The 22,220-nt window shown below is 50.4% G+C and overlaps 1 protein-coding gene across 2 annotated transcripts in view; it reads right to left on the bottom strand.

The window, feature by feature from the left end:
- Positions 1–367: 367 nt before the first annotated feature.
- Positions 368–22,220, bottom strand: part of Cry2 (cryptochrome circadian regulator 2) — a 34,247-nt gene continuing 12,394 nt past the window's right edge. The window contains exons 5-12 of one of the 2 annotated variants that reach the window (XM_076847086.2): positions 21,274–21,362; positions 14,767–14,907; positions 12,906–13,217; positions 12,519–12,670; positions 12,198–12,400; positions 11,775–11,867; positions 10,478–10,619; positions 368–2,506 (exon numbers count right to left, since the gene is read on the bottom strand). In XM_076847086.2, the coding sequence (XP_076703201.1) occupies positions 10,480–10,619; positions 11,775–11,867; positions 12,198–12,400; positions 12,519–12,670; positions 12,906–13,217; positions 14,767–14,907; positions 21,274–21,362 (1,130 nt within the window). In that variant the 3' untranslated portion in view covers positions 368–2,506; positions 10,478–10,479. The other variant, XM_076847087.2, reaches the window with a different exon arrangement.

Genomic DNA, 22,220 nt, shown 5'->3' with positions numbered 1-22,220 from the left:
AATGTGCAGTGTGTGGTTTCCCATGGCACTCCTCGGTCAGATGGCATGAGACGCAGCCAGCATCCAGGGCCGGGGCTGGGCTGGGCTGCGGCCCACCTCCAGCACGTCATCTGAGCATGCCCCTCACTGCATGGCTGCTGCTGAGCCACTGCACAGAGGTGAAGGGTGGACTGGGGGGTGGGGCCCAGGGGTCATTGCGTGGGGGCACTCAGGAACCTCGTCCTAAGCCCTGAGTGCTCTGCACAGCTCCTGGCAAGCTCCAGTGGCACCTCCCTGGGAGCCATGGTGGTATTGCCTAAGCCTCACTCAGATCCAGCAGCACCAACCTCCACTCCCAGGCCTCCCACAAGATTGACCACGGCACGGCTTTACTGACAGGATCAGACATTTATAAAACAAGTGAATATTCACAAACTGCAGGAGAAACACACCTTCCCAGCAACAGGAAACCTCTGTAAAGTGCACTCTTCTTGTGACCACCTCTTCCCCATGCTGGCCCTGAGACAGGGTTTAGGGCTTCACTCTGCGGCCGTCCTCACGGCCACCTGGGTAAGGAGGAGATGAGAAGCCACCATGGAGCTCCAGGCCCCTGAGAGGCTGTCCTGGAGTGGGCCAGCATGCCAGGACTGGCGGAGGAGTAGGGGAAGTGGTCTTGACAAGTGTGGTACCTTAGGGAAGAGCCATAGTAAACAGGCAGGAAAGGGAACCGTGCCGACAGGTGAAGTGCGGCTAGGTAACCACTGAACGCGCCCTTCGCCTTGGACCTTCTGCTCTCGGACCACCCTCCAAGCCCGCTCTCTCCTGGCAGTGGGCCGCAGCTCTTTCCTCCTGGCTGGGGCTGAGGGAACAGGAAGCTCTGAAAACACCGTCACCTGTGCTGTTTCCCCCATGTGATGACAGGACATTTTGGTGAGGGTGACACGCATACAACAGTTGGACTCTAAAGGCAGCTCTCTGGCTGAGAAAACCTGAGGACATCTCAGGAAGAAGCCTGTCAGTGTGCTGGACAGCTCTAGGAGACAGGAACCTGGCCCAGGGACAGAGGACAGTCAGGACCAGGGCCAAGGGAGCTAACAACGTTGAGGCTACGAAAGGTCACAGGGGAGGTAGAAGAAAGGGCCCAGAGGCCAGCTTAATGTTTCATGTGAAAACAAAAATCCTAACAGGAACTAGCCTTTCAGCTTTGTGCGCGCGCGCGCGCGCGCACACACACACACACACACACACACACACACACACCACACACCACACACTTTGTGGCTCAAGTGCAGGCCACGGGGTAGAAGGAAGACTTGCTCTAGGTGATCACACAGTCCTGCTTTCCATTGCTTGTCCTCAACACAAGCCTTGGTGGTGGGCGAAGGGGTGGGAGCCAGCGCTCCTGGAATGTGAGGCTCGCTCGGCTTCTCTGGTCAAACCTCCCCTGCTGCTTCTGGATGGTATGCTGGGTGTGAGCTCTACTTGTACTTCTGCCAGCTGCCTGGCAGTGCCCACCTCTCAGTCCCTTGTCTTTAGAGCCCAGCTAGTGGGACAGCTGGCCAGTTCAGAGCAGGACCTGGAAACCTAAGAACCAAGACCAGCCAAATTCCCTGGCTGGCGTCCACTGTCCTCCCTGGAGTACCTGGTGCCTTGGAGTGTGGCCAGAGGAGCCCAGGAGCCTTAAGCCACCTGGACCTGGTCTCCTGCTGAGGGACTGATTCTGACCCTGGCCCCTGCATAGCTCTTGCTAGAAGCTGAGGCTGGCTCTCTCGTCTTCTGGGGAAGGAACAGTGAGAAATGGGACTCTAGCCCTGACCTTGGCTCCTAAGTCCTGAAAAGGCAGATATGTGTCTGGAGCTGCCATCTCCATGCTGGATGCACCACGTCAGCCAGGCGCACTCCCGTACAATGGTGGGAACTTTCCAGATCTGTCTACAACTTGTGCTCAGTTCTGGGTACCCAGAGAATTTTAGAATAAGAAACCAGGCCAGGGCTAAATCTGCACAGCACCCGTCAGCTTCAGCCTGCCCAGTCACCAGCCTCAGAGTTGAGAACCCAGCAGGACTCTGGCTGCCAAGAATCCCATGCTTTGGACAAGTGCCAACTATGTGGACCCCCTGCCCCTCAGTCCGATCTGAGGAGGGAGTGGGTGTGGGGAGGCAGTTGCCAGAGTTTTAGCTGGGGTCCTACCACTGTGTTCTACTGGACAAGGCAGGGGACACGCCAGGACGGGTCTTGGCTGGGGTCAAGGCTATGGACACCTTGGGCCTCATGTCTGGAGACCAGGAAGCTGCCTGCACTCATGGTGAGGGGAGTTCCAGGGCCTCCCAGCCCAGGCGGCATTCGGGATCTTAAGTGGAAACAGATGCATGCACACGCAGACGGCACACCACTCCTTCCTCAGCACACACGCACACACACATCCCCTCCGTCTCCCACGGTGACCGGCTTCTCTGTAGGTTGCACTCTGTGGCCATGGTGGCTGCTTGGGCACCCAGGCTTTGCTCAGGGAGCAGAGGCTCGGCAGCTGGAAGAGAAAAACAAGCGCAAAAGGGCAGTCAGTCAGGAGGCTGCTCAGCTGCTTAGCCACACAAGCTCCTCTGGGGACACTGATGGGGAAGAGACCAAAGAGTGAGCTGCATGGGCCACAGTACCTGGGGACAGGTTGTTGCTGGGAAGCAATGGGGGCAACTAAATACTCTCCCTCTGAAGTACAAGTATAGGACAAGTTCTCGCCTGCAGACTGTCCACCCGGGGCTGAGGGCAACAGAGGACAAGGCTTTGCACTAGTTCAGCTATGACAAGGTAAGGCAGCTGGTGCCAGAGACAGAGAATCAGAAAACAGTGGCTCAAAAAGAAGCCACTGGGAGGCTTGGGTTGTGGCTCAGTGGTCGAGTGCTTGCCTAGCATATGTGAGGCACTAGGTTCAATTCTCAGCACCACAAAAAAAATAAAGATATCGTGTCCATCTACACCAAAAAAAAAAAAAAGCCACTGGGACCAGTAAAGATAAACATATAAACATATATGTATATATATATATATATTTTTTTTTTGGGGGGGGGGGTCGGACAATACTGGGGACGGAACCCAAGGTGCTTTACCACCACCCCTAAGCTACATCCCCAGCCATTTTTCTTTTCTTTTTTTTTTTTCCTTTTTTTGAAACAGGGTCTCACTAAGTTGTGCAGGCTGGCCTTGAACTGTGATCCTCCTGTCTCCTAAATTGCTGGGACTACAGGTGTGTGCCACCTTGCCCAGCTGGGACCAGAAATTCTGAAGAGTAAGGCAAGGGCTCGATTTAAAATCTGCAGGTGAAAAATTTTCCATGTATAGATGAAGGAATCCTGGCACAGGGCTGGAAGGTGGCGGGGAGTGGTGGGGGCAGGAAGGGACAGGAGACACAGCATGACTCATTTTAAAGATTTATAACATCCCAAATCTGGGGCAGAGAGAAGAAAGGGCCTCAACTCTGATAACAGAGAACAGGGTAAGCCCAGCATGTCAGCTGGTGTTTAATAGGTTTAGTGTGTCTGAGAATCTACAGAGACAAGTAGCGTTGGTTGCGGAGAGCTTTCCAGGCAAAGCGCTGGAGAGGTGGCCACTACTCAGCAGCCCGCCCAGCCTCCTGTGAGTCAGGCGCCACACACTTGTGCCAAGACTGAGCTGCATGCCCCCGCTTATATGCTGAAGTTGTAACCCCCAGTACTTCAGAATATGATTTTATTTGAAGACAGTCTTTTCTCTCTTTTTTAAAAATATTTATTTTCTAGTTGTAGTTGGATACAATACCTTTATTTATTTTTATGTGGTGCTGAGGATGGAACCCAGGGCCTCGCACAGGTGAGGCCAGCGCTCTACTGCTGATTCCCAGCCCCAGCCCCGAGTCTTCTCATTTTTATTTTATTTTTTGGTATTGGGGATCAAACCCAGGGTGCTCAACCACTACATCTATATCTGCAGCCCTTTTGTTTTTTATTTTGAGATAGGGTCTCATAACTTGTGATTCTCTTGCCTCAGTCTACAAAATTGCTGGGATGAACAGGCAGGTGGCACCAGGCCCAATGCAGACAGGGTCTTTAAGAGGCAATTAAATCAAAAGGAGGAGACTCGGATGACCCCTAATTTTAATATGCCTGGTGTCCTTATAGGACGAGAAAATGGAGACCTGGTCAGTATAGAGGGAAACCATGTGAAATCACAGGCTGAAGGTCATCTACAAGCCAAAGAGAGACACCATGATCTTGAACTTCAAGCCTCCAGAACTCTAAGAGGATACGTTTCTGTGGTTGGGGCCACCTGGTCCCTGGTGCCATGTTATGGCAGCCCTTCCAGACTCATACAACTTGCCACCCCATGAACTCTAAAGATGTTGCCTTTACTTATTTATTTCCAGGGCTGAGGACCAAACTCAGGGCCTTGTGTGTGCTAGGCAAGCGCTCTGCACTGAGCTACAACCCCAGCCCCTCTTGCTTTTATTTTTATAGATGAGAAAACTGAAACCAGAGAAGATAAGTAACTTGCCCAAGAAAAGAGTATTCATAAATGACAGAGCCAAGGCAGGAATCACAGGTTATTCTGATTCCAAAACCTTTATGTTTTAACAGTAAGTCATTTCTATGTTATTGAATTCCTTATTAAGACTTGTAGAGAATGATACAAGAAATTCAAATGGTAGCATAAAGATTAACATCCAAACAGCAGAAATTGAGGTTAGGATGTTTTCAGAAAAGAGAAACTGCTCTTAAAAGCCAGATGTTGGAGTTACGAATCCTCACTCGGCCCGCCAGCACATGGAATCCTTTTAGGGCCACACGCTGAAGCTGAAGCAGATCTGATCTGGATGGTGGTGATCCATCTAGAAGCCGGCAGATGAAGAGCACAGCAGAGTGGGTCATTCTTTAAAATGTGTTATTCCAACACTTCTTCCTGTTAGGCTTGTACTGTAATAGCCATACTTTCCCATTGCAAAGTAGTAAATTTGTTCCTAAGGTGTTCTCCCCCTTCAGGGCTGGGGAAGATGAGGGCTTGAAGATTCCATAGGCAGGAGGTACTCTGGGGTCCTGGACCCTTTGGAAGCCTAACAATAGGCATAAAGGGCAGTCGATGAGGACCCTGGAGTTATGGGCACATTTTAAAAATTACTTTTTAAGGTGCCATGTGCTGTTTTGATCCCTGTGAACACTGTGCATGACTTCCACCAGGCTCAATACAGCCGTCTGCTCAAACATGCCTCATTCCTTCACGGCCAAACACTCCAGCTCCTCTCTCCCAGCTGTGCGGAGTGCATAACGCATACTGTCACCTACGGTCGCCAGCAGTGCCCCTGCACGGGGACATCTCCCCTCACCCTGTGACCCAGCCCCAGGACACCATGGCAGCCGCTCCTCGCACCTCCCCACCTCGTCACCTCCAGGCTACTCTCAACTTCCATGAGATCAATCTTAAAAGAAAAAAAGGAAACAAAATCCCAGCTCTGAGATCATTCGCACCGTCTTGCTGACCTGCCTTCTATCACTTCACACAAATATCTCCAGTTCCATCCTTGTTGTCACAGATGACAGGACTTTGGTCCTTTTCCTTTTTCTTTTTTGATACTGGGATTGAACCTGAAGTGCTTAACCACCAAGCCACATCTCCAGCCCCCTTTTAATTTTTATTTTGAGACAGGGTTTTGCCAAGTTGCTTAGGGTCTTGCTAAGTTGCTGAGGTTGGCCTTAAACTTGCAATCCTCCTGCCCCAGCCTCCAGAGTTGCAGGGCTTACAGGCATGTGCCACCATGCTCAGCTGGATTTCATTCTCTTTTGTGGCTGAATAGTATTCCAGCATGCATGTGTGCCATGTTCACACTTTGGTGCGCATGAACCTGTGCAGTGTTCTGGGGAGAGGCTCCATCCTCCATCAGAATCTCCAAAGGCAGGGGATTCACAAAGGGTTTAGGAGCCAGTTTTACCTTAGAGGAATGGGGTGAGATGCAGTGATAATACAGAACACTTAGTTTGGAGCAGTTCGTGAAGGGCAGTGCCAGTGGGTGAGCCTCAGATAAGCCCCAGTCACCCAGGCCCTCTACAGCAGGTTTACAGCCACTGTCACAGGATACCAGATTACTCTTGTCTACCAAGTGAGGCAAAGGTCTCTTCAACAGGTTCCTCTAGCTGCTCACTTAGCAGAGGACCGTGACCTTGTTCTTAAGCTAGGGCACACGTCGGCAGAAAGGAGCTGAGGAGACCAAATGAGGCCCCCCTGGTGTCAGCGGTGGCTGGGCTGTGGGAGACTGGGTCTGCAGGCTTAACAAGTCCCCATGTTCCCTTCTCCACACTGTGTGGGGGAAGCCCAGTGCCCAGGAGCAAAGACAGGCAGAGGGTTGCTCCCCAGCCCCCAAGTCAGGACCAGGGAAGTGAAGAGATGGGGTGGCCAGAGCAGGCACAGGCTGGTGCTCTCAGCTCAGTCTCTACCCATCAACCACACCTGTATCCTTCCAGCACCGCACAAGTCATATTGAACAGACAAGGGACACCTGTCAGTCAGCGGCTGCATTTTAAGTGCCAGGGAAAGTGCTAGGGACACTGAGGTCCTTCTCATTTTCAGGAACTGAAAAGTGAGACAATGTGTGTGAAGCCACACACAGGGAGTAGCAGGACTGGCTGGCATGTGGCCGCGGGCTTGAGTCAGAGCCCTCAACACTTACGGAAGCCAGGCTGCCTCCACGTCCACGTTTCCAGACCACCAGTGCCTGTTCCACCCGAGGGGGAGGACACAACAAAACAAGTATCAGGACGACAGCAAGAACTTGCGAGCACTCAGGTTTTACTCAACCAAGCCCAGGGGCTGACCTCACAGGCCAGGGAGGGCAGGAGGGTTCCATGGGCGTGAACCCTCTGTACGCAGAGGGCACAATTCCAGCACAGGGGCAGCGAACATGCGAAGACACTCTCCGCAGGGTAGGTCAGCTAGGGCAGTGAGAGGAGTCCAGGCACAACGGGAGGCTGACGGACTGCCGGGTGGTGCTGTGAACTGAACTAAAGACAGCGCATCCGCTGGTGTGGATCTGAAGCAGGCATGGAATCCCGGGCGGCAGACCTGTTTTCCCACAGGGTCAGCTTAAAATTGTAAAGTCCAATCTGTGCGCCGTCACTCCACAACCACAAAGCTACAGAGCGCAGGGTGACGAGCCCCTGAAAGGTTCAGGATGAAGCCCTCAGCTTGCTAAAGAATGACTGGTGACACCTTAAACCTGAAGCACCTCAGAAAGTTCCGGATCCAGACCAAAGTCATACAACCAAAAGTGGCACAGAAGTGGGGAGGAAGGGCAAGATACTGCGTGAACTTGAGCCCCAGAGACTCCGTCTGTGGCCGATTCAGGACAGGGTGCTAGCTCTGACTGAACTAACAGAAGAACAATCAAAGCCACCCTGAGAAGCACGTGCAGATGATCCTGTGATTTCATCTGCACGATGCACTTGACTTATGCAAAGCCTGTGCATGGATGGCTTTTTATCCCCCCCCATGTATACACAGTGAGCAGGGCAGCTGATGGGAGGCCTTCCTGCCACTCCACAGATGATGATGCTACCCCTGTACAGGCCCAGGCTCTGCAGAGACACGTGCATCTTCTCTCAGGGGGTCCTGGAGGGAGGTTTGCTCTTGTTGACATCCTCTTGGCTCTAACTCCTACCTTCCCTGGCCTCACTTGCCCAGTGAGTCACCAATTACGAACATGGTGAGCCTCAAGAAGCAGCCCCTGAAACCCCAGGAGGCTGACACACGATGTCCTGGACTCAGGGCAAGAGATGGGGCTTACTCTGCACCTGTGATGCCATCACTTGGCTGCCTCTCACCCACCTACTTCTCTGCAGGGCCTAATCTAGTGGGTTGTCTCCCCAAAATGCCAGTGAAATCATCCCTGTCCCACAGGCTTCCTCACTCCTAGAGAGTCCCCCAAGGGACCCATCTGCCAGACCTCATGGCCCTTTAGGATTAGACCCAACAATGACCTTAAGTTCCTCTAAAGGCAATAACCTAATAATATCCATCATAACAAGAATGACCATTTGCTGCGGGCTAAGAGCTGGCCCTGGGCTAAGCATTCTGTACATGCATCTGCTCTTCCCAGCTAAGCTGGATTCTGCTCAGGGGATCACAGGTGTGATCCAGACAGTGGGTCATGACTGGTCTAAGTCAGTGGTTCTCAAAGTGCAGTCCCTAGACCAACAACCCTCAGATCACAAAACTGCAATCTTTCCTGTGTCCCAACCTTTACTTTCTGCCACACCTCTACTGCCTAGAACGTGTCTTATGAGTGGGAATACATGGACATTGTTAATTGGATAAATGAGAACGACTATCCCTGCCGTCCTTCTGTCTCCTGCCATGAAGAGGTACCAATGGCTGCAGCTGGAGCAGCCATCTGGGGACCCCTAAGCAATGGTCAATAGAATCTCTGACTCTGCCACTGTGGTGCCACCAAACACAAACTAGCAAGACCCATCTCTGGACTTTTTGTTAGGTGAGAAGAATATACCCTAGTTGTTTGTACCAGAGATTGAACCAAGGGGTGCTTACCACTGAGCCACATCCCCAGCTCTATGTTGTTTTTTAAAATTTATAGCCAGGGTCTTACTAAGTTGCTGAGGTTGGCTTTGAACTCCCAATCCTCTTTCTTTAGCCTCCCAAATTGCTGGGATTATAGGAGTAAGCCACTGTGCCTGGTTACCCCTAGTTCATGTAGCCACTTGACTGGGTTTTGTACATGTGGATGCAAGTACAGGTCTTACATCCCTCACTAAGATGCTTGAGATCAGAAATATTTTGGATTTCAGAGGATTTTTTTTTTCAGAATATTTGCATAGACTTTACTGACTGAGCATCCCTAATCTGAGAATCTGAAATCTAAAATGCTCCAAAATTCAAAACTTTTAACCATTATGTTGGTGCTCAAACAGTTTTAGATTTAAAAAAAAAAACCCAAAAACTTAGATTTCAGAGCATTTTGGATCTTAGAATCTGGGGTTCGGGATTCTAATGGGTCTCAGCCCCATACATTCCTAACTGACACACATACCAGGAGTACTCTCACACTGAGCTACACCCCAGCCCTTCCTATTTCTTATTTGAGACAGGGTCTTGCTAAGTTGCCCAGGCTGAGCTTGAACCTGCCGTCCTGCTGCCTCAGTCTTTGGAGTAGCTGGGATCCTAGGCAGGTGCCACCTCACCTTGCTTATTTATACTCCTTTTCTAAGCACTGCTGAGATCCATGGATGGACACCATACCACATTTTTATCCTTCCTCATACATCTGCTGGCAACAATGCCACGCTGAGTTGAATGCCACCAGTTTCCTGAGCAGCCATACCCCAGACATTAGACTTCTGTTCTTTCACCTTGCCTGAAAATCAGAGCATGGGCCTGGAAAGTTCCAGACTTACAATAGGGACGGGATTCTGCTGGTAGGCAGTCCCAAGAATAAGACAGCACAATCTGCCTATTAGTGGTGACTACATTAAACAGCCCAGGAAAAGTAGAGGGTACAAGCATCAAATGCCACTGTCTCACTGAGCACACAGACCTACACCTTCACACTAGATGGCCCCTGTGTGTCCCCAAGGTGAGAGGGATGTGGAAAAAAGAACCAAACAGCCCCACTGAGGAAATATCCCTCCAATCCACTGATGCAGTCATGGCATCTAAGGAACAGCGACTCAGAGGACGGTGATTTATATTTATTTCCCTGAGAAAAGCATAAAAGGCTCTTCCTGCTTTGGGAAGGAAGAGACAGTTTTTTTTTTTTTTTTTTTTTAATGACATTCAAGAAGCTTCCAGAAAAGAAGAGTGCTGACTGACAAGTGCAGAGCTGAAGCCACTGGGAGGAAGGTGAGAAGGGAAGAGTGGCGGTGACTGGAGAGGCTGGTCCCTTGTCCTCAGGTGGGGCTAGGCTGGGTGGTGCTGCCCTGCCCTCTCCTGTCTTCTGGAGGCCAGTGCTGCCCTCCGCTGGCCTGCCTTCAGAACACAGCCTGCTGGGACGGGGGCTGGGAGCCTCCCCAACACTCCCAGGGCCACTTCACTGCTTCACATCTGGCTCTGTGTTCTTCTTGTTGGACTTGACTCACTTTTTTTTTTTTTTTTTTTTAAATATCTTTACTTATTTTTATGTGATGCTGAGGATTGAACCCAGTGCCTGACACAAGCGCTCTACCACTGAGCCACATCAACTCACTTTTAACATGTAGAAAGCATCAAAAAGACCCCCAAACCAATCAACCAAAAGGCTTTCCCTTCTCTTTAGCCGGCAAACAAAGCAAATGGCTTCAACTTTTAAATTTCCTTTTCAATTTTAGAAGGTATGAAAGTCAGTGTGGAGGGACTGCAAGCTGAAATCTTACACACCCCACAGTTCCCTCCGGGACTGCACCTCACTGCTTCACCTCCAGCCGACAGACAGGGTTTTTCCAACCAAGCCCCACCTCTCTCCCAAGGATGACTCCAGGCTGCTGTCACTCACTCTCAGGCGTCCTTGCTTGGCAGCTCTGCGGTGGGCAACTCTGCCACCCTTGCCCGTTTGCTGAGTTCTTCGCCAGGTGGCTCCTCAGCTGCTTCCAGCTTGCGTTTGGGGGATGCTGGGCCACTGGGTAGTGGTCTGGGGCCTGTGGGGAAGCATGTTAAAGGGTCACAGAGGCGACCTACAGCCAAGATGACCCCGGCCTATGTAGCAGCAGTTCTTTGGCCACAGGGAGCCCGCCACGAACTGCTCCTCAGACCTTCTCTTTAGCAGTGACCTTGCCTGGAGATTTCTGAGAACACGGCCAGGGCTGCTGGCAGCAGAGCCAGCTTCCTGCCCCCAAATCCCATGGGTCCCAGGCTAAAGATGGATTTGGCCTGTCTAATGTCCCTGTTCTGAAGGTGAGGCACTACTCCTGTCACCCTGGGTCTCCAAGAACAGAGATGAGCAGGACTCCAACCCATGGTGCGGCCTGGCTGGGCAGACTAGACAAACCCCTGGAGATCCTGTCAGCTCCATATCACTACCTTCGACCCGAAGCCCAAGGTTCAGGATGCAGGACGCTCTCCCTCTCACTGCCACCTCCTGTCTGCACGCCTGTCGGCACCTCCTTCCTTGCTTCGATGTACTCCTGCCTGTCTCACACTGTCTGCTCCCATGCAGCAGCCAGCAGAGCTTTTAAAACTTTGGTGGGGGCTGGGGTGTGGCTCAGTGGCACAGCACGTGGCCAGCATGCATGAGGCCCTGGATTCAATCCCCAGCTCCCCGCTCCCCCCAAAAAATACCTTAAAAAGTGGAACCATGCCTCACCCTGCTGCTCCCCTGAGAGTGACATGGAGCCTCTAGATCCTGCTACACCTTGTCCCCAGCTCATTCTAGCTCCTCATGCATGACACACTGCCACTCTGGCCTTCTCCTGTTCCTTGAGTGGGCTTGATTCCTGTTTCTGGGCCTTTTCTTGCTATTCCCTTTGCCTAGAATGTTCTTTTTCCCAGTTTTTGAAAAGCTGACTTGTGCTCATCACATGGTAATCAACCACTGCTCAGAAATGTGTTCCCTGACTGCTCCCAGCAAAGGGACCCAAGGAACCCTTTGCTCCCCAGCCCTCTCCATCAGCCACTCAGTTGGACTTTCCTCAAAAGCACTTGTGATCTGAAAGGATTTTACTTGGTTCCCTTACTACCTGTCTGCCCAGGGGGAATATGAGCTCCCCCAGGCAAGGACTCATTTTGGCTTTAGCCCTGAAGACTGAAGTGGTAGCACAGGTGACAGGAGGCCACAAGCCAGTTCTGCTACTCACCTGTGCTGCTGATGCTACCAGCCTGGCTGGAGCCAGGCTCTGCCACAGGGTGGCTAAGGTCTTCCACACAGGAAGGGACAGATGCCAGTAGACCTAGAGGAGAGGCAGCGACGTAATCAGGATGCAGCTCTGTGGAGTACAGAAGTGCAGGGCAAGAGAAACGAGGGGTGGGGAGGGCAGGACTGTGTCGCCAAGGCTCCATGGCTTCCCACTGCCTCACTACTACCCAGGGAGGCCTGATCCAGCCCAGCCTGTAGGGACCTGTGCCCCAGGAAGTCAGGTCAGCTCCACAGCCTGAAAGACCGCACTCGCACTCCCTTGGCAAGCACCGGAAGTCCCCCTCTATGGGTCTCAGGGCCTACAGTGCTGTCCTTCCCTCAGCTAGGAAATGGTGGGGGCGGGGAGGATGGGAGTGCTCCTTACAGAGTCCCCGGTAGCGCGAGAGTTGCTGGTAGATCTGCTTCATTCTCTCGATGTTGAGCCGGCTGGTCTCTGCATGGTTGACGATGGGCCGTGGGTAGTCCACACCAATGATGCACTTGGCTGCCTTCTGAATGGACTCTGGGGCGTTCCAGGGCTCATAGATGTATCGAGAAGGGAAGCCTTTCAATTTGGGAAGGTACCGCCTGGAACACACAGCAGATGACCCGTCAGCACACCTAGGCCTTCCTCCAGAGGGCCACGGGCATCCCATCCCAGAAGGAAGCCACAATGGCCAGACCAGAGTCTGGTCTGCAGCCTCACCTGATGTAGTCTCCACTGGGGTCAGTGCGGCGGCCAAAGCCCACAGGGCAATAGCAGTGGAAGAACTGTTGGAAGAATGCACTGCAGGAGAGCCACATCCAGCTGCCCGCGTTTACACTGAAGTCTGCATCCAGGAGCAGCTCGTCAAACACCTAGGTGGGGTGGGGAGACAATCAGCTTCCCTGGGCACCTACTGCCATTGTCCTCCCCAAGTCACCACAGTGTCCCAAGGAGCCAAAGCCTTTCTGCTGAGGGCAGGCCATGGAGGATTTGAAGGGGATCTTCTGGTCCCAGAGATCCCACCCCATCCCGCAGCCCAGAAAGGGGCTGCCCTTTGTTGGGCCTGATCAGAGGGCATGGGCCGGCTTCCGCTGAGAGGGCACTCACCCGGACCCCGCTCTCCCAGCTGACCCAGAGGTCCCCGCGGGTGAGGAAGCAGGCCACAGCGTGCCGGGCCAGATGGTGGATCCAGCCCTCCTGCCTCAGTTGGGTCATGATGGCGTCAATCCAGGGGAAGCCTGTCTTGCCCTCGGCCCACTTGGCCAGGGCCTCGGGGTTGCGGTCCCAGGGGATCTGGATGCAGATGGGGTTCCCCTCCATGCGATCAAACCTGGGGTTGTTGGTGGCTGCCGTGTAGAAGAACTCTCGCCATAGTAGTTGCCCAAACAGGGAGAGGGGAGGTGTGCTGTTCTTCTTAACCTGAGGGGCAGGGTGCCACATGAATATACCTTGCCCAGATTTTAGCTTTGGTCACCTGGGTCTCTCTCACAAAGGAACCTATAGACACCCAAATTTCGTGGCTCCAAATCCCCTAGAAGTGACCCAGTGTGCCTACGGAGTCCACACCCAGCCCCATTGCTGGCCCACTGCTCTAAGCAAAGGCTGGGTGCAGCTCGGTGGCACAGAGCTTGCCTGGCATGCACCAGGCCCTGGGCTTGATCCTTGCACACCAAAAAACAAACAAACAACAATAAAAAGACACTGAGAGCTGGCAGAGAGAGGGACACTGCTGCAGGAATTCAACTACCAAGACTCAGTCACGATCCTGAGTCCTCAGAGTGCCCGGTTTGGCTCCACTTTCTGAAAGGTTGAAGTTTTTTTTTTTGTATCAGCACGCATAAAAGCTCTTATAGATTTTGGTTCTATAAGCTATATGATGGCCTAGGTCCGAGGTCATGTGGGAATTAGGGAATTCGACCTCCTCGCAAATAGATTTTCCGACAATCACAAGACAATCCATCAAACTGGCAAAGCTACTCTGTGCCACAATATCTTGATATTGGGAAGGATGGGGAAATAACATTGAAAAAAACTGTGGACACAGGTGGGCATGGTGGTACCCACCTGGAATCCAGCTACTTGGGAGACTGAAGCAAGAGGGTCACAAGTTCAAGGTCACCTTGGACAACTTAGTGAGACCTTGTTTCAAAATAAAAAGACCTGTGGGATGCAACTAAGTGGTATTACACTTGCCCAGAGGTATGAGACCTTGAGTTCAATCCCTAGTACTGTTAAAAAAAAAATTCAGGAGCTGGGATTGTGGCTCAGCAGTAGAGCACTCTCCTAGCATGGTTCAATCCTCAGAACCACATAAAAATAAAGGCATTGGGTTATGACCAACTACACCTAAATATATACATTATATAAAAAAAAAAGAAAAGAAAAAAATGTAGACACAGGATGAGCTGAGGAAAATGAAGGCTAAAAAGACACTGTCCTCCTAGAAATGCTTTAACAGGGTCATGTTCCTCTTGCCCTTGTGGCATGGCCCTGTATACAGCCCCTCCAGGCAATTCCCCCAATCACTGACCACACTTATCATTCCTGGATTCCCCTCTAAATGCTCTAGCCACGGCCCCAGAGACAGCAGCTGCACCTTATTGTTTACATCTGGCTTCAGCCTCATAATCCCCACTTCCCACCTAGGACCTTGCCCCCACCCACCTGCTACCAGGGACTCTGCCCCCTCTAGGGTCACACCCTGAGGCCTGCTTTTCAGCCTGTTCTCCTGCACTACAGGAAAATCTGGGCTCATCGGGATCAGTGACTCAGCGTGTGCTCCTTCTGCCACCTCTTGAAAATCAACTCTTCCCAGCTCCCTGGAGTGCACCTCCAGGACCCATAACCTAGCCCCTGTCTAGGGCTGGAGAGGGAGGGATCCTTTTCAGGGTGATTGGCAGGCCCAAAAAACTGTGATCCATCTGGCTACAAGTGGGGGGAGGGGGTGTCATCCTCACTGTGCCCTCACCTTTTTATATAGGTCCCACAGGCGGTAGTAGAAGAGGCGGCAGGACAGGCAGCCGAAGCGCAGGTAGGGGCTGAGGCCCGTGGGGCTGGCCAGCAGGGAGTTGGCATTCATTCGAGGTCTCTCATAGTTGGCAACCCAGGCCTGCAGCAGACAGGGGAGGTGACAAAAAGAAGAGTCACAGAAGTTAAAGACAGGGGCCCCGGGTGGTAGTTCTCCTAAGGTCAAACAATAGAAAGCCACTCCTTCACGCCCAGTGACTGTGGGTGGAACGCCACCGTGCCAAGCAGGGTGCCCATGTGCTTGCCCCTGACTTTCCTACTTAACTTGTGGTAAGATTGCAAATGAGTTTTTTAGTCCTTAGCTGATGATCTACTAAATAAGAACAAAATTCCCCATCGCTGGGGATGAAATAAAACGAGATATGAAAATGAATTCTGAAAGCCCTGAACAAGCTATAATTATATAGAAGAAAGAAAGAAACAGTTTCTACTTTACGGAACTCACTCACTTAGCTCCTGCTCTAGTCACCAGGGGCCCAAGGCTGTTGCTGCTGTGTCACAAACACCTAGGGACTTCTCACCACTGTTCTGTTCAGGGAAGGAAGAAACTCCCAACCCACTTCTGAGACCAACAGAGTCATTCCCTCCTGGGTTCATCTGTCATGTACTATTGGTCTTGTCTTTTTCATCAATAGCCACTGGCTCATAAGGTTGAGGCAGGAGTATTGCAAGTTCCAGGTCAGCCTTAGAACTTGGCAACCTGTCTCAAAAACAACAACAACAACAACAAAACAAAGCCACTGTGCTAGTGCTTTATTTCCTAACTCACTGTCCCCTGTGTCCTCTCACCTGACCTTAACCATTCTCTGGGCAGCATTTACCATTACCTTCTTCTGAAGATGAGGAAACTAGGCTCCTGCGGGTTCTGTGACTCTTGGGGTTACAGAGAGGATAAGAAACATGGAGGGGCTGGGGGTGTGGCTTGGTGGTAGAGCACTTGCCCAGCATGTGCAAGGCCCTGGGTTCAATCCCCAGCACTAAAAAACAAACAAAAATGAACAAACAAATAACAAACCCAACAAAAAACAAAAAACTCTACAGGGCTGGAAAGAGCCTGGGCCTCTGATGACAGATCCCGGTCTCTTTCCATCACAGCTGGTAACCGCTTTGCTCTCAACTCCTGACACCTTTCCTTCTCTCTATGACGGCTGTTTCACAAACCTGACCTCCTGAGACCTCCCAGACCACACTTCCCCACCACCCTTCAGCAGATGACCTTTTTGCCTTATGATAAAAACAAGGGAAGTCATCAGGTGGGACGTACCTCATCTTTCAGCTACTGAGTTTCCAGGTTCACCTGCATACCCCCCTCATGCTGCCCAAGGTCAAGGCCTCCACTTGGCTCTGCAGCCCTCCCCTCTTCCTTCTCTTGCATGGCCACCCTCTCTTCTTTTTCTAGAACACTGGAAAAATGATTTCATGCTTCTTATTTCAAAACAAACCAAGTACAAAGGACTTCTGGTATCCTGAGGGCTCCACACTAGGCTCCCCCTCTTCCCCACCCATGCCTCCTTTCTAATCCATGGCTGGCTTCAGGCTCCCCTGTCTACCACACTGGCATCCACAGTCTCCTGGGATTTCCACGCCACTGAATTCTGAAGGCATTTTCTGTGCTTGTAATTTTGGACCTCTGGGCAGCACTTCACCCTGCTGTCTGCTCCCGTCCCATTTCCTCCCTTCCTTGAGCTTTGGTGCCTCCACACACGCCTGGGTGCCTTCCCACTGGCAGGCTGCCCTGGGTCTTTCCTAGGCTTGGCCTGCCCTACCTGCCCCTATGTGTGAGCAGCTGGGCTCTGCCCTAGTCCGCAGGTTCCATGGCTCCCAATAGCTTCTCTGTGCAGACAATCACCATGTCTGTAGCTCTAGCCACATGGCTTCATCCAGCTGCTTTGAAGGTAACATGCTCTTCTTTAAATCCATCTTTCCACTGGTCTCCCCTATCTGAGAAAATGCACTGTGGCCACCTAGTTGCCCTGACTGACCATAGCCTTTGACCAGCCCTTAACTAGGTCCTGCAATTCTACCGCTCACTTCTCCAATTCATCCTCTTCTTTCTATTCTCTACTGGGATCAATCTGTTAGATCTGGTAAGATCATATCTAGACTTCACACTGGTGACAGCCAGTGACAGGCCTCCCTGTGTCTACTTCGGGTCCCTCTGTCTTAAACACACCTTAAGTACACCCACGCCCGGCTCACCTCTGGCCCTCTGCCGGAGGCACCGCACTCTCTCCACCCTTGAGCCTCCTCGCCTGAGCCTTCCTTCCCACCTGGGCTCGCTTAGCGCCATCTCCTTCAGGTTTCAGCACATCAGCCCACACAGGCCCTGACTGCCCCGCACCCCAACCTGTGGCTTTCTTTTTTTTAATATATATATTTTTATGTGGTGCTGAGGATCGAATCCAGTGCCCCTCACACATGCTGGGCAAGCGCTCTACAACTGAGCCCTGCCCCAGCCCTCATCTTTTTCTTGTATTTATTTATTTTTTTTTTAAGAGAGAGAGAGAGAATTTTTTAATATTTATTTTTTAGTTTTCAGCGGACACATGCGGTGTATGTGGTGCTGAGGATCGAACCTGGGCCGCATGCATGCCAGGTGTGCGCACTACCACTTGAGCCACATCCCCAGCCCCATATTTTTCTTTTAAATGAAATGTACACATGGAAATGCACACAAACATGTGGCATTGTGGCTTAAAATTATTCTGAGGCAAATACCCATGTAGCCACCACCAAATTTAAGAAACAGGACTTTGCCAGTCACCCCAGGAGTCGATTCATATGCTCACTCCAGTGCAGTCCCCCTCCCAACAAGGGACACTGCCCCAATTTTCTTTTTTCTTTTTTTATTTTTAGTGCCAGGGATTAAACTCAGGGGCACTTGACCACTGAGCCACATCCCCAGCCCTATTTTGCATTTTTATTTAGAGACAGGGTCTCACTGAGTTGCTTAGTATCTTGCCATTGCTGAGGCTGGCTTTGAACTTGTGATCCTCCGGTCCCAGCCTCCCAAGCCACTGGGATCATGTGCCACCATACCTGGCCCAACTTTCATAATCATTTCCTTTTTTTTTTTTTTGGCACAGGGGATTTAACCCAGGGCTTTACTACTAAGCTACATCTTTAGCCCTTTTTTATTTTTGAGACAGGGTCTCAATAAATTGCTTAGGGCCTTGCTGAACTGTGGAGACTGGCCTCGAACTTTTGATCTCCTGCCTTAGCTTCCTGAGTTGCTGGGGATTACAGGCATGCCACCACACCCAGCTGCTTCCTGCATTTTTCAAAAGTTTATTTTGTTTATTTATTTTTTTAAATATTTATTTTTTAGTTGTAGTTGGACACAATATCTTTATTTACTTATTTTTATGTGGTGCTGAGGATCAAACCCAGGGCCTCGCACATGCTAGGTGAACGCTCTGCCACTGAGCCACAATCCCGGCCTCAATGTATTATTTTTTAAAAAATATTTTTGTAGTTGTTAGTTGTAGATGGACAGCATGCCTTTGTTTGTTTATTTATATGTGGTGCTGAGGATTGAACCCAGTGCCTCACACGTGCTCGGCAAGCACTCTACCACTGAGCTACAGCCCCAGCCTTCTGCATTTCTGAAATGCTTCCGTTTTTCTACTTTTGCAAAGCATGATTGGGAGGAAGGGCTTTTTCCTTTCAGCTACTCTTTGCATTTTTAAGTAGCTGCTTTTTTTCTCCTGTACACGCATCCCTAGGTGCCATAGTTTAGCTCAGGCCACTAAAATATTCTTTTAATTCTTTTAAATTTCTTTTAATCTATACTTCCTGTCATCTTTCTGCCCCCACCTCTTTTTTTTTTTTTTTGGTACTGGGGATTGAAGCCAGGGGCACTTAAATATATTTTATTTAGAGAAGAGTCTCACTGAGTTAGGGCCTCACTAAGTGCTGAGCCTGGCTTTGAACTCCCAATCCTCCTGCCCCAGCCTCCTGAGCTGCTGGGATTACAGGTGTGTGCCACCCTGCCCAGCTCCTATCCATTTTTCTGTGGAAGAACCCAGCCACTGGACTTGTGAGATTCTGGGCAGGACTTTGGTGACTATGCACACATGCAGTTCACCATACCTTTCTGTGTAGGGGCTGCAAACCAGTGGCTGGTCCCAAAGACTGGAGTGAGCTTGAGTTGATCCTCTAGGAAATCTAAGGGGGCACATAATGCCCATCTGTCTCTCTTTACCGTGCCCAGTGTGTCATTATAGGTGTTGCAAAGTGGTGGTATTCTAATTCTATCATTCCACTTTCATTTTTTGATCAGGATTCTTTTACAGAGAGATGCTTACCCTCATCTACTATCGACTAACTGAGAGGTGAAGATCATAGTTTGTCTTTTTTTTCCTTTCTTTCTTGCCTTCCTTTTTTGGTAACAGCATGTAATCTTCTTGTGGAGAACTGGCCTTCCCTAATCTTAGGGCCATGGGTAAAGCAGAGCCACGTCCACTTTCTACTTCTGGGAGTGGGTTCATGATGCGAGTCTTGCTAGAGAAAGCACCCATCCCTGGCCACAGTGATTTAAGGTCTCACAGCACAACCCAGATCAATGGAAATACTCGCTGAAACTTTTCCTGATGCTTTTAGAAAAGAGCATAATAATTAATAATTATTATGTTAATAATTAAATGGAAAATGGGATGGGTGGTCACCTTTGCCACTGCTCTAGGAAAGTCTGCCTGAGAATAAAATGATACATGGGAAAGCAGAGCTAGGAGATGGATAACGCCTTCCTAATAGCATTCTCTGGACACTAAAATCAGCTGTGCCTGAAGGCTATACCTTAGACTCCTGGTTATGTGACTCCTGATTTTCAAAAGCAAGTTGCAAACAAGAACTGACTGATGTAATTCTTCTGTTCTTTGCTCTCACAATCCTCCTAGGAACTTCTCCTGTTCTAATCCTCAGGATATCTGTAATTCCCTGTTTAATGATCAACTCCATGGAGACAGACTCCATGCCTGTCTTGTTTGGCAGTCTTTCTAGAAACTAGCACAACCTGGCAAGATGAGTTGGTCTCTTCACATTTGGGAAGCTAATGTATTTAAGGTAGGCCTCCTGGACGGGTTCAACTCCTGTTCACACAGTGCCTTCTGTCCTCCCAGATTTATAGGACAAAGTATGTCCTCTGGCTACCACTGGGTCTGAATGGGTCCCTGATATGAGGTCCCGTGACAGACAGGGTCTCTATGGGTGTGTGTAAAATGAATCCTGACTTGGTGACCTGAGGGGCAAGTCCTCTACAAAACACTTCCAAGGTGAAAAGAACCATAATCCATAGGGTCACAGGTTAGCTAGATTAGTTCTTTACTTTTTAAAGTCTTATTCTATTCTGCCATCCCATTTATAATCTCTGTCATCTGCCCTTGGGCTCAATTTCTGTTTTTAAACCAAGCCCAAGAGTCTCTGGTTACATCTCTTGTTGTAGACAGAGAAAGCAGGTCCCCTCACAGCCCTTGGACATCAGGTCTCGACTTTCAAGTCTGTGGGCTTAGTTTTGGCCCCAGCTGATGGAAGCACCAAGACAGGAATATCAAGTTTGCTGGGATCCGTGGGGCTGAGGCCACAGCACAGCATTCCCATGGGCTGGGAGTTCACGTCCTCTAGCAGGCCTTCCCCAGCCTCTGTTATGACCATCTGGCTGCTGGGAAAAATGACCTTCCATCTGAGCAGGGAGAGAAAAAAGTTGGAACTTTAAGGGCCCAGTCTACAAACCAGCTTCAAGAAAGGAGCTAGAAGCTGACCGTTCTCAGTGGGGAGGACCTTCTCTGCCTCTCTGGTCATAGGCTGGTGGGGGCTGTGGGACACTGTTGAGAGGAGTCCTAAGGCCTCAGCCTCTTTTGTTTTTCCTGCTAATCTTCACTGCCCTGAGATGTGGGCTCTCTGGGTCTGAGCAAATGGACATCAAAGCCCTGGAAGAGACCTACCATTGACAGGGGTACATAACACATAAGAATGAGTCTTACGGACCTTACTGACTGGATACCCTCCTACTAAGGGGAAGCTGCCCACAGGAGGCAGGCAGGCAATCTGGCATGAGCTTTATGAGCACCTAGACCAATATCTCACTCTATGACTTTCTGTATGACCTCAGGCAAATTACTTCGAGTCTCTAAGCCTCAGTTTCATAATCTATACAATGGAGAGCCTAATACCTACCCAGTAGGCTGCTGGAAAGACTAAAGGAAATAATGCAAGCAGGTGCTTAACCCAGAAATGTTCAGCCCAGTGACCGGCACAGATGGAGGTAAGGACTCTCCAGTGGCAGCTGCTGACTTTGCTGCTGCTGTTATTTTTGCCATAAAGATGGCTGTGTTTTGTTTCATTTCCATTTTGCAACCAATTGGAGCTAAGAGGCACTAAGGGACATGAATGTGACCCATATCCCCTGCAGCATGGGCAGCAGTTCTGTGGCTCAGAAACGGGGCCATACCTTCCGTTCCAAGTGCTTATCCAGGCGGGCCAGAGCTTCTGTCTCTCCTCCTTGCCACACAGCTGGGCCAAGTCCTTCAGTGGGGAAACCTATAGGAGGTGCAGATAAAGGGCTAGAGGTTAAGTCATTTCAGAAGCAGCTCAGTTTTGACCCTGTTTGGTTTTTAAAGCTCTCTGAGAACTAGAGCGCAGTTCTTGTTCTTATTGCTACTGGAACTGAGACAGCCCTTAAAGTTTTAGCATTTTCTGGGTCATCCTGGTTCTCTTCCCACTATCACTATTTTCTCCTTTCTCTTGCCCTCCCCATTCCAGCCCCTATCATTCCTGGCAGGTGACAATGATCCCGGAGGTCTTGCTCTTTTAGATTAGCTGGCAGTGATTGTGGTTTTCAGGTGAGAAAGGCTTACATTGTTCAGACTGAAAGATGGTGTGGGGTATGGGAGGAAGGGTGGAGTGAGTCAGTACCCAAGACAATACTAGTCTCATCCTGGTCTTTAGAAGCCCGCTGAAAGCCAATCACAGATTGCACCTACACTGCTGGAGAGGAGAGCACACACATGGAGGTATGAGCTAGAAACAGAGCTCATAAGCAAGAGCACCAAGAAAACAAGACATGCTCAAAAATCAATAGTGGTTCTCTGTACCGGGTGCAGCGCCACATGCCTGTAATCCCAGCAGCACGGGAGGCTGAGGCAGGAGGACTACGAGTTCAAAGCCAGCCTCAGCAAAAGTGAGGTGCTAAGTAACTCAGTGAGACCCTGTCTCTAAATAAAATACAAAATAGGGCTGGGGATGTGGCTCAGTGGCTGAGTGCCCCTGAGTTCAATCCCTGGGACCACCACCTGACCCAACCCCCGCCAAAAAAAAAAAAAAAAAAAAAAAAAAATTAGTGGCATGGGGGAAATAGTGGTTGTTAGTTCACCTTGATGGTTTTGTATCTGCTAAACT

This window comes from Callospermophilus lateralis, chromosome 2 (genome assembly GCF_048772815.1).
Source record: "Callospermophilus lateralis isolate mCalLat2 chromosome 2, mCalLat2.hap1, whole genome shotgun sequence".
NCBI classification, from domain to species: domain Eukaryota; kingdom Metazoa; phylum Chordata; class Mammalia; order Rodentia; family Sciuridae; genus Callospermophilus; species Callospermophilus lateralis.
Note: the sequence above shows the minus strand (reverse complement) of the source record. Positions and strands in the feature narration are given on the sequence as shown.